Raw genomic sequence first — 12,008 nt, forward strand, 5'->3', positions numbered from 1 at the left:
CTTCATTTGAACCAGACAAAGCGCCATGATTCTCCTTTTACTTTATTTTTCTTAATTTTGTACGAATCAAAAACGCTTTGCTGGAATGATTTGCTTTGTGTCTATCTATCTATCATGAAATGCGTTTTTGAAAAGAGAAAAAAGAGTTACGACACTTTACGCAGCGAATGATTATTTGTTTTGTGTCCCCTTTGCTTTTTTTTTTTTTTTTCTGCGCCGGTTGTGTGTACACGGAATTCGGAATTTGCCCACACCAAATCTTTATCCGCCTGAGTAGCACCGATCAGCTTTACCCAAGATTCTTCTCTAACCAGATATGGTACAGAGATGGATATAGCGTTCAATCTAACCTACCTTGGGGGTGGGGATATGGCTTTCGTCGAAATGCGGTCCTACTCCTTCGCATGTTTACCCTTTCCCTTCCTGTACGCGGCCTTCCGTTTTATCTTGATTTCGCCGTCGTCTCCTTTCCACGACTCCCGTTTCCAGGCGTTTTAATTCCCCCACTCTCACCCTCAATTCTCACTCTCCTCGCTCTCCTTGTCCTGGGTCACGTCTTGGCAGAATAGGACTGTGTTATGCTTCGTCTGTAAAGAACACGTGAAAAAAGCAGGAAAAAAAAAAAAGAAAACATCGGAAAAAAAGGACTAAGAAAAAGGAACGAAAAGGAGAAAGAATAACCCCTCTTCTCACACAGTTAAATGGCCGCTGGTTTTTCTACTTTTACTTTATTTCCACTTTTATTTTATTTTTTACTCTTTTAAAACATTTAGGCTTTATCTTATTTTATGTGCATTTTTTGGCTTAAATCTTTCTGTCTTTAAAATCCTGTTCGCCTAATCATGCTCTTTGCTTTTTTTTTTTTTCGCTTAATTAACTATTTATTCCGTCCTGATTATTTTTGTGTCTGTCTATCCGTCTGGTCAGCCTGTCGGCCTATTTAAGCCTCAGGTTATTGTTTCTTCGTTCTGTTTTGTGCTCCAGACACCTCACCTCTCAAGAAAGAAAAAAACTCCCCAAACATCTTATGAAATGAATGATCTCACCTTATTAGGTGTTATGTCAATGTGGCTTTTTGTTGTTTCTTATGGTTTGATTGTCCTCTAATTTCCTTTCCTTTTCTTTCCATCTTGATAAAAAAAAACAACCCATTACTTATTTCCTATTTCTTCCTGTTTTGCTCTGTTTTTCCGTTTAATGACTGTTATGACACGAATCTCCTTGGAAATTATCTAAATATTATTATTATATCTTCTTTTTTCTAAACCTTGTGTGTGCTCTCTTTCTTGTTTCAACTAGTTTTTTTATATGAGCGCGCATGTGTGTATGTGTATGCTTGTGTGACTGATCTTGCTCACAGATGCCTAATCTCAATTCTTAAATAAATATAATGATAACTAGTGATATTAGAGATGTTGTTAATAGAGTCAGTTCAGCTGCACATATATGAATGATTCTATCAAGTGAAGAAAAAGAAGAATTATTAAGATCTCATGTGGTGGATTGTTAAGGTAAATTATAGTTAGTAGTTACCTTTTTTATAAACCTTCTCAATCATGTCTTCAAATTTTTAAACCATATAGTATCCGCTCACTTTCTTTCTTTCATCCCCATACTGCACATGTACATGTACATGTACAACTGTAATGTATAGTACAATCGTGAACGTGCTGTGTCTCGTGTACCCCGACGCCCGGGGCGGTTTTTGGGGGGGGGGGGGGGGAATAGAGGAAGGAGTCTGGAAGGAATCTCTCTCTATCTTCCTCCCCCGGCCTCCTTTTTTTTTTTTTTCTTTCTTTCTTTCTTTCTTTTTTTTTCCACCCACCCATCAATGAATGCATTGATTGTGTCCGTCATTGTAACTCTGTAACTACTCTGGAGTAGCAGATATATTTCCCGACAAAATTAAAATGAAATGAAATATCTTCAAAAGACACAACACTCTTCTAACTAACTATAGTTAAATGTACTCCGTAGTGACTAAATTTAACCATGGAACTAGAATCAATCAACCAATCTGAAGGGAAGATTTTTAAGAATGAGAATAATAAAAGAATAGCAAGGCCAGCCTTCCTGGCCTCTTATATTAACTTAACTGCATTTAACTAGTGAGTGAGTGAGAAAAATGAGACTGTTACTACTATATTTCTTCTGCTTATATATATATATATATACATACACATCTCCCTCTTGTGACTTGGGATGTTTCCCGTGCATGCATGCATGCATCTATCTATCTGTACATGAGATAAGTTCCTCTCACCATTCTATCTATCATTATGAAAAAAAAAAAAAAAAAAAAAAAAAAAAAAAAAAAAAAAAAAAAAAAAAAAAAGGGAACAACAGACCATAAAACATGCAAAAATAAAATAATGAAACAACTCAACTCACTCCACCCATCTATTCTATACATACGGATGTATCCCCCTTTACACAGGGAGATAGGGAAATATATGCAGGCATTAAACAATGCGAGGAAGAAAAGGGAAGGAGAAAAGGGGGAAAGAGAAGCAAGATAAAAAAAAAGCAAAGTATACGAACCACCACCAACTACCCATTCAGGCGAGAAAAAGCATGTAGGGGGTGGTGGTGGTGGAAGGATCTGTATTGTAAGAAAACTCCCATCGCCACCTGGGCTTCACCTCCTCCCAACATCAATCTCACCCCGCTTATCTCCCCAACTCTCTCCGCCACCCCCATCCACATCCCCACATAATTCATATATCATCATAATCATTATCCCCACCACCATCACTCCCCGCTTTCCCTCTCCCATTCCCTCTCCTTTGCTCCGCCACAGAAGCAGCCGCAACACTAGACCCCCTCCTCCCCTGCCGCATCCTCCTCTCCCGCCTCTCCCGCCTCTCATTTTCCGCGCTGAGGCTTGACGCGAGAGACGTCGCGGATGACGCTGGTAGAGGGATGAGTTGTGGCGGGGGTAAGGTTGGGGTGTTCCCTGCTGGCGCGGGCGCGGGGCGCGGGTACGGGAGGAAGAGGAGGGTGGTGTGGAGGAGGTGGTGGGTAGAGACCTTTCGGGAGTGTTTGGGAATGCGTATGGGTGTCTAGGATGTGATTCGGTGGGGAGGGAGGGGAGGGGGTGGTGGGGTGGTTGGTGTTGACGGAGTTGTGCTGCTGCTGCTGCTGCTGTTGTTGCTGTCGTTGGGAAGGTTGTTGAGTGGGACGGGAGATGCGGGGTGGGGTGTGAATGGGGTGGTGGGGAGGGCGGTTTGATATCTGCAATCGCGCCGTCGTATTTTGGTAGTTGGGACGAGGGCGGAGGGGAGGAACGTCTGTGGTGGTGGCGGGTTTTTGGGTATTTTGAAGAAGAAGAAGAAGAAGAAGCTGTAGCTGCCGCCTCTGCTTCTCTGTCTCGCGAGGGTACTCGAGTGTGGTGTGGTTTATATTCAGTGCTTGATTCGGTGGAAGAAACACTTGACGATGATGGTGATCGGCTGGGGCGTTGCTGATAGTTCACCTGGAGCATGTCATTTTGAATCGCTTCCTCGTTAAAAGTTGGAGTCGTAGGGGTAGGCGATGGCGAAGAGTCACGGAGATGCCGTTGCCCCTTCAATTGGGCGTTATCCCCTTTCACAAGGCCGAGAGTTTCTTCCTCAGTGCCTTCTCTCATCATATTACGTTTTTGCTCGTTTTGATGATGATGGTGATTGTGAGTATTCCGAGACGAAAGGTTAGCAAACCCAAACAGCCGGTTTCCTGGTGAAGTGGGATTTTCTGACATGTTGCGACTACCACCACCGCTGTGCGGTGGCTCGTTAGACATTCGTCGATTGAACAAGTTATGGAATGAAAACTGGCGACTCGGGCCATGATGTGGGGAATTTGCTGGAAGAGTACTACTGCGGTTGGGCGAGTGTGGGTTGGAAGAGCCACCGGATTTGACACTATTTGCCCATTGAATCGTCTGCGCGGTTCCGCTGCGGTTCCGGCGATGGTTATGTTGGAAGGCTTCCTCAAGGGAGCCGGAAGGCTGAGCTTCAGCCATGCCAGAATGTGAACCACTTTTTTCATCCGTTTCACTCGTGATCGTAGTTAGCACGGGTGACATCGCGCCGTGCATCCCCTGGGAAGAATGGTTCGGTCTCCAATGTGGATGCAACCCGCTGGATGCACGGCTGCGAGCAAAGAACGAACTCTTACTACTTCCCTTCGTGCTGGGCCTGTGGTGAGGGAGCTCCTCATCAACAAAATCAGGGAATTTCGACATCCCCAGAGGCGGATGGCGATTCGTTGCTCGGCGTGATGGTGTACTCATGGGACTTTCTCCGACGATAGTCCTGCGTCGGCGGAGTCCGTCCCACTCAATCACTTCCCCTTCTCGCGGCGGCTCCAACTCATCAAGTCTTCTCTCCTCGTAATATCTCCTTGCCTCCTCCGCTTCCATCCTCTGTCTTGCACCCGATATCCGACGAATAATAGCGGCTGTGCCACGAATTGCATCGGCCTTGGGTTCAGTCTCTGGCTGTTCCTGCTCAGCAACTTCGCGCACCTGATCCAGATCTCCTTTGAAAATGGCAGTATCCGGAACATCCTTGGCCGATTTCGAGAGCTGTAACAAGACAACGCCAGAACAAATCTGAAGAAAACCCATGATAATGGTAGTAATGCTAATAGCAGTCCCCTTGAATCCCTGGAATAGAATTGCAGATGTAATGATCGTGGAACTTGTAAAAAAGACATAGTATGTAGGGGTAACCAACGCCGCATTAAAAATATTCAACGCTTTCTGTCACGAAAAATCCGAATCAGAAATTGTTACCTGATTAGGTTTTGCAGATCGCGCGGGGTGTTGGTAGGGGACGGTGCAGTGTACATGTACGGATATGATATGGACTTACATTTAAATAAATAATCTCAGTCAACAACGTAGCAATAACAAAAACCAGCAAAACATACAGAAACCACTCCTTGAACTGCGATATCCCCTGGATCTGAGATATGATAGCCGCTCCCAGACCCTGAGTGGCGACCACACTCAGACCACCAACGAGGCTGCAGATGCTGATGTAGACAAACATGCTCCTGTTGCCGTAGCGGGGCCCTGCCCAGAGCGCAATAAACGTGCATCCCACAATGATGAGACCTGCCCAGGTGAGGAAACCGGGGGAGATGACGAAGCGTTGCATGTCTTGGATAGTAGCGACAGATGACTGTGTGGGGGCATTCATGGCGATGATGACGGAGCCAATGATGCAATTGAAGCAGCCGACTTTGCCCACGAAACTCAGGCGTTCCTTGAGAAAGATGGCGGAGAGGATGGTGGTGACCACGACGGAGAGGGCGCCAAGGGGTGTCACTAGAATTGCGTCGACGAAGGCATAGGCGACAAAATTGAAGATTTCTCCGATGATCATTCTGATTTGGTTAGTCTTGTTTAATGACCATACACGCATATATATATATATATATATTTATAAGTACGCATATATTGGGGGTGAGATGGTGCAACAACAAAGAACAAAGACTTACAACGCCATCCCTACCCACCACCACCACACCTTCAAATACCCCATCCCTTCACCAGGGTCCTCATTATACTTCGCGTTCGCCTTGAGCAGGCCCACCTTCTTTATCACAAAGGAGACCCCGATGAAGAGCCCCGAACCGACAGCCAGGGAGATACCAACGGCCTTGAAGGCGGGCGGCCTACCTTCCGGACCCCCCGGCACACCACCGCCAGACCGTGCATAGATTGAGTGGACATCTGCGGAATCAAGCATGGTATCTATGTATAGGTATATGCGCGGGGTATTGTCCACACTGGAGGAGGGGAGGGGGGTTGGCGGATTGTAAGGGGGAAAGTACTGTATTAATTGTCCGGCAAGGAGTGATGTCGAGGACCACGCGATGGTGAGAGATAGAGAAGGGAGAGAGAGAGAGAAAGCAAGTCGTTTCTAGATCTCAAACCATTGTTCCTCAGCGCTGTTTGTTCGGTATTTGGGTTCCACGCTCACTCTATCTCTCGGCGGAAAGAGGATTGGGGCGGTTGGAGGGAGAGAAACCAAGGGGGAGGGAGGATGGGATGGGATGGGATGGATATTCGCAAGAATACGTCAGAGTTGGGAGCCAATCTATTCATGAAGGATGATTTGCTGCACTGATTAGTTATGTGAGCTTCAGTCCAATCCAATCCAATCCAAATGCATGCAACTGCGGTGATCTGGAAGAGTAGTTGGCAGCAGCTTTTGTTGGTTGCAGGGGGCGATCTACATAAATACCTGCGATATGTATGTAATAATAATGTACATGTACATTTACAGTACAATAATGATGAACGCCAACCCCGAGATTGAATGCAAAGGAAGAAAGAAGATAGAAGCACTCCCTTACTTACTACTTAAAAGATCTCTCCCGCAAAATAAATAGCTTGTTTCAGTTCGTGGAGTCGTTAAATATGTAAATCCTGCGGGTAGGCCGTATGTTTTGTTTTTCCCCGACGAGACTTATTGGATATCGTCGTTATCCTCGTCGTTTCGAGCACCTTTTTTTAAATAATAATAATAATAATAATAATAAAAAAAGAGGAAAAAAAAAACCAAAGTAATAATTCTTGATGGAAACAAAACCCGTCCCGTCCACAACAAAGCAAGCAATCCAATCCCCTGAGGGTTCCAAGGATCGTTGCTGGAGCGATGAACCCGCTTAAATAATGCTACTCTACTCCGTAGTTATTAATAACTAATAAGGACTCTCTCTCTGAAGCCACAAAAATCCTCATTCCATATCTGCATGCATTATTGAACCTCTTGAGCACACAGATATTAAAATTATCTCTTAAAAATGTCAATGAATTCCCAACTGCCAGAGTCAGTTCCAGTTTCCACGTTTCCACCTGACATTTTTTCCACTGTCTCCCGTAACATAACTACCTGCGTATCATCATACCGAAATAATCAATAGACATAGGGATATATAGATATGTGAATATGTGAATATGAATCTGCGAAGAAAAATAAAAAAATAAAAATAAAAAAAATAAGATAAAAAAGATGAAATAACCTCCATATCAAATCAATACCCAAAACCCCATTAACATCATATCATAGCGTATCATATCACATCATTATATATCCATAACGCAAAAAAAACACATTATATGTATACGTATACATATAAATATAAAACTGAAGACAACGGTAAAAGGAAAGCTCATTCTATTATATCACACCCGCCTCACCCCGCACTCGCCCTCGTTTTCACCGCCGACTATACGTCGGCTTCCGCCCTTTATTGACCAACGGCGGCGGCCCATCACTAGGATACGGCAATTTCGCAACACCATTCCCGTTCCCGTTCCCGTTCCCAATCCCAATCCCAATCCCATTGCCACTCTGCAAACCCCCGTAAGAGTTACTATTCGGCCTATTCGGCGCCCGCGGCGGGATTGGCATGACCGCCGGTGCATACCCCTGCCCATGCCCATGCCCATGCCCGTACCCGGAGCCAGGGCGAGGAGGACCAGGACCAGGACCAGGACCAGGGGCGGAAGGTGAGCCATGCCCATAGCCATCTTCAGGGTATGGGATGGGTGTCTTGGGCGGGAGCGGCGGCGGTGGGTGGCTGGGTGGTGGGCTTAGGGGCGGGGTATGGGAGAGGCGAACGGAATGGTGAGTTTGGGTTTGGTTTTGGTGGCTGCTTGGTGGGCGGGTTGTTGTTACTGCTAGCGGGGGAGGGTTTATGAACAGCTCGGCGCTGACGCGGGGGGAGGATGCGGAAGGATTGTTGTAGCTGCTTTGTGGGCGACTACTGGGATTTCGGTGGTCGCTGCTGTTTAGGCGGGTCTGAGAGGTGAAGGGTGATGGTTGGTTGGTTGTGGGCGAGGATGGGGTTGGCATCGGGATCGGAGTCTTGCGGCTGAAGTTGAGTGGGTGAGGAATGTGTTCATCGGAGGTGACGACTGTATATTTTTCTTGGGAACTCGTGCGGTTTATTTGTGGATAGCTGGAGGTTGGGAGGGGTGGTGGGTTTGAATTATTCGTGTTATTATTCACGAATGAAAACGGGATAAAATCCTCTCCAGGAAGTTCGACTGCGTCTGGGAATTCGATGGTGGATGGTGGTGGAGGGCACGGATTCGGGTGTGGTGACGGCATGGACACCGGGATAGGAGGGACCGGTCGATGATATTGCCGCTGGAATACATCTCCATCTTCCAAGCCTTCTTCGAAACTGTTGGAATCAGCACCCCAGTCCCTCCCTCCATCGCCCACCACAAGCCTACGATGAATAAAATGGATCTTGGCCAACTTGACAGCCGCCTCCTGATTCATCTTCTGCACGTCGTTCCGGGAGAGATAAGTCCGGGTGCTTGTGCTAATTTCCGCCAGGCGATTCCATTCATTCATGCCAAACTCTCCCACGCCAACTTCAACGTTGAGACGGACGTAATTTTCTAGCGGAACGTTGCGTTTTCTGAGATGTTCCTTGAGCATGTATTGATGTATTTTTTCGCAGCCCTCGATTTTCGCAATCAGCCGTCTTCGCGCTTCAGCAAAATTGCCCAGGGAATCGGCGAAAACATCCTCCCACCACTCATGTTGGATATGATTTGTTCCTGAGGGTCGTTTGCCCGTTCCAACGCTGACGAAAAGGCCCACTTCTCTCCCTGGCCATTCATTGACGGCTGCTTCATCGAGAATAATTGGCGCGGGATTATATTTACCAGCCCCCTCGTCAATGAAGACATGTTGTCCTACTAAAATAGGTTTGAATGCAAGCCCTGTTGCGGATGTTGCCCGTCCAGCTTGCCATATCGTGCAGTTGAATTCCGGCGCGGGTTCCTTTCGCGAATCGTACGATCGTAGCAGAGTCGGATTTCCATCCATCGGGGTCCCTTTGTAAACAGCCGCAACCGCACTAATAGACAGTCAGAGATACATATACACACATTATACATAAAGACAGTCCAAAAAAAAAAAAAAAAAAAAAAAAAAAAAAAAAAAAAAGGAAGGACAACCCACGTCTTCGTCCTGTTTTCCCGCTTATCATAAAGTATTGCATCGGCATTCCCCCAGCCTTGAATATGAGACCCGCGCAAACTCGCTGGCGACCGAACTGGTGATGCACCCGTTGTACTGACGCTCGACCGACTGGTCCGGCTGTGCAGCGTGTGAGCTGAGCGCGGGCGCAGTACTGGGCCGTGGACAGAGATGGGTTTCTGAGTCCTGGGGGAACCATCATTTCCCTCCTCCATGGAGACTGTATGCTCCCACACGCACTGGCGGATGGCCTCTTCCAGCTTCGAGGCTTTGAAGAGAGTTGACCTATAGGGGATGCCGGCAATGGTCTTATCGGTTTCGAAGACTCGTCTAGTCATGCGCACGTATACATCCTTGCATGTCTCCAGATCCAGCCGGAGCCGACCAAGCATGAGCGCAATGAGTCCGCCGGTTCCAGTGCCGGCAATAAGGTCGAAATGGTCGCATGGTTTGGGAATTTGGTTGCGTGCGGGGGCTTTACCTTCGCATTCGACGTAGGTGCGGTGCATGAGTTCTTGGAGGAGGATGAGCATGGAGTAGCCACGGACACCACCGCCATCTATATATTTTTTTTAGAAAAAGGGATTCTCGTGGTCAGTAAGTTGGTTTTTTGTAGCGCAAGAGTTTGAGTGTATTTTTGGACCATATATTGTGAGTTGGAGAGGAGAGAGACCAACATACCTAGTGACAGAATCCGTAGTGGTGGACCTTTCGTAGTATCCTTGCGACGGATATGTAGAATATCCATGATGATGATGATGATTATGGTGATGAATTGAGGGTAGGGGGGAATACAACTGGCGCGCGGCACCTCCCCCTGGTATCCACGGCGCGGGAAAAGTTATGAACTCGAGAAGCCTAAGATCGATGGTATGGGGAGTTCTCGTTGTAGGGGTAGACGCCGTTGCTAAACAAATGTATGCAAGTGAGTGTGCCGGGAGAGGAGGACAGGAGCAGGAGTAAGAACGGGAGCACCACGGGCAAGATAGTTGGTGGTGTACGGCAGACGAGACGGGAGCGATCAGGGGCAAACAGGAGATGGTGAGGGAGAGATTCGGGAGGCAAGATTCGGACTTCGCAGGGCTAGTGAGATGGTGACGATTATCGGAGTATAATAATGGCGGTGGTGGTGGTGGTGGTGATCGGAGGTGGTGGTGGTGAGGCTGAGCAATGCGCGGCTAATCCCTGGCGGTGTTTACAACGACGTAGTTTTGTAGTTTTGTAGTTACAGATACAATCACTGCTGCTGCCTCGGAAGTACCGAGAATGTCTTGCTTACCCCGGGTTGACGTGCATGTACTGTACATGTACATACATCTTACACATCCAGAGTCCCTGCAAATATAAATATCATCAAGTAATATTTATCAGACCATTTTGTTCTACCTCTGCCATAAAATAAGTAACTGAATGGGAAATATACAAATAGATATGAGTGTGTGTCCCCTTCACAGGCTAAAATTGAGGCCAACCATTACAAAATCCCTACCGAGGTTCCTCCCGAGAGAACTTACTGCATCATGTACTGTACGTGTACTTTCTCTCGTGGTCTTGAAGTTTGCAAATGCTCTTCCAAAGGTGGTTTTTGATATCATGACACAAGATATTGATTATTACTGACTATGACGCCACTTTCCAAAAAAAATGCTCAGACCCCAGATCCGGGAGTCGAGTCTCAGGTCTTAGATTTCCCTAAATCAAATGACGGCACCGGTTTCGTCTTCCCACCAACTTGTAGTCCCGCAGAGGCTATTTTCAGCCATCCCGCAGCCGATGTCAGCCAATGTAAGCCGACCAACGCATGGGCTATGACAGGTGTGGCGGTGCACTCGAAGTTCGCTACTGTGCCGTGCAGGGCTGAAAACGCCTGGCAGAGGCAATTAAATAATTGTATTATTGTCTCTCCGTACAGATCACAATTGCCATTATTCCATCGATCAGTACTCCGTACGGATTACTCCGTACAGCAGCCACGGGATTCCGATTTAGGAAGATCGTTTGACAGCAGGGCGCCATGGGGTTCGAGCCCCTTTTTTACTTATCTGCAGGTACTGGGGCTTCAGACTGGCTTTGTGGAGGGAAATGTCCGATTTCCGATGTATTTCTCCGCAAGCGGATACATATTATTGCAAAAGAGGGGAGCAGATAACGCCAAAAACAAAAGCAAGTGGATAGGAAGTCCTTACCTAGCCCTCCTCATCACTGACTCCCTCTGGACATGGAAGCTACCTAGGTAAAAAAGAAAGAAAGAAAGAAAAAACACGTCCCATTATTGCCAGCACACCGCTAGCACAATGACACTGCACTCACTCCACATACGCTGTAGACCAACTGCTTCCTGTTAGCCACCACCGGGGGTCGAACCCCCGGAGCCTTGTGGTTAAAAGCCGCACGCTCTAACCATTTAGTGATGAGGATGGAGCCGTAAAGAAACAAAGATATCACTGGGGTTATGGGTATGATGGCGATGCGGTTTTTCGGGCTTTTTGTTGCTGTTGTTGTGGCCTATCGCCGGTCGCGTGGCTGTAGAAGTTGGAACTGTGGAAAGAAGCTTGGATGGTCATGTGACTAATTCAACCTCGATGTTAATATTTAACACTGTATATGTACATCAAAACCTATGTAGGCTTCTTTGCTCCCCTTCTAAACAAGATATGACAAAATCTCTCTGCCACATAGGCCCACATTCACAAAGAGCGAGGCTTCGTCACCTTCTCCAGGACAGAGGAAAACCTCCAAAATATGACGTGATGCTGAAGCTTGGCCGGGAAGGGCGAGATCAGTCGGTAAACTACTACAGCGTACAGAACGACAAGTGAGACAGACCGGCCTTGGCCGGGAAGCATCTAGAAGGAATCCAATGCAAAGGCACCGAAAGGGGTAAGATTTCTATATCGATCTCAGCAACGAGTTTATCCACTCAAGCCCTGGCAAGTAATTGGGTTCTTCACTGCCAAAGGGGACGAGGTCCGCCACTGCCCACCCAAACTTAACAGGTCTCAGAATCGCAAC

The 12,008-nt window shown here is 46.9% G+C and overlaps 2 protein-coding genes and 1 pseudogene across 6 annotated transcripts; all 3 read right to left on the minus strand.

The window, feature by feature from the left end:
• Nucleotides 1–2,329: 2,329 nt before the first annotated feature.
• On the minus strand, nucleotides 2,330–6,582 carry BDBG_08184 (DUF803 domain membrane protein). 4 transcript variants are annotated; one of them, XM_031723444.1, is made up of 4 exons: nucleotides 6,353–6,582; nucleotides 5,488–6,110; nucleotides 4,857–5,373; nucleotides 2,333–4,744 (listed from the first exon to the last, which is right to left on the minus strand). In XM_031723444.1, the coding sequence occupies exons 2-4, from the start codon at nucleotides 5,736–5,738 to the stop codon at nucleotides 2,639–2,641; spliced, it is 2,874 nt and encodes a 957-aa protein (XP_031580610.1). In that variant the 5' UTR covers nucleotides 5,739–6,110; nucleotides 6,353–6,582; the 3' UTR covers nucleotides 2,333–2,638. The 4 variants fall into 4 exon arrangements, with proteins under 4 accessions (XP_031580612.1, XP_031580610.1, XP_031580609.1 ...); XM_031723443.1 differs by having other exon boundaries at nucleotides 5,488–6,115; XM_031723445.1 differs by having other exon boundaries at nucleotides 5,488–6,089; nucleotides 6,353–6,578.
• Nucleotides 6,583–7,214: 632 nt separating this feature from the next.
• BDBG_08185 (uncharacterized protein) lies at nucleotides 7,215–9,744 on the minus strand (the record flags this gene model as incomplete). The annotated part of the gene is made up of 3 exons (XM_031723447.1): nucleotides 7,215–8,874; nucleotides 8,979–9,555; nucleotides 9,678–9,744. 3 exons carry the CDS (start codon nucleotides 9,742–9,744, stop codon nucleotides 7,215–7,217), a joined length of 2,304 nt encoding a protein of 767 aa, XP_031580613.1.
• A 1,594-nt stretch (nucleotides 9,745–11,338) lies between these two features.
• On the minus strand, nucleotides 11,339–11,414 carry BDBG_17719 (annotated as a pseudogene). Its single transcript has one exon. The product of its transcript is annotated as a tRNA-OTHER (tRNA).
• Between the last annotated feature and the right edge of the window lie 594 nt (nucleotides 11,415–12,008).

Source organism: Blastomyces gilchristii (genome assembly GCF_000003855.2).
Source record: "Blastomyces gilchristii SLH14081 genomic scaffold supercont1.22, whole genome shotgun sequence".
NCBI lineage: Eukaryota > Fungi > Ascomycota > Eurotiomycetes > Onygenales > Ajellomycetaceae > Blastomyces > Blastomyces gilchristii.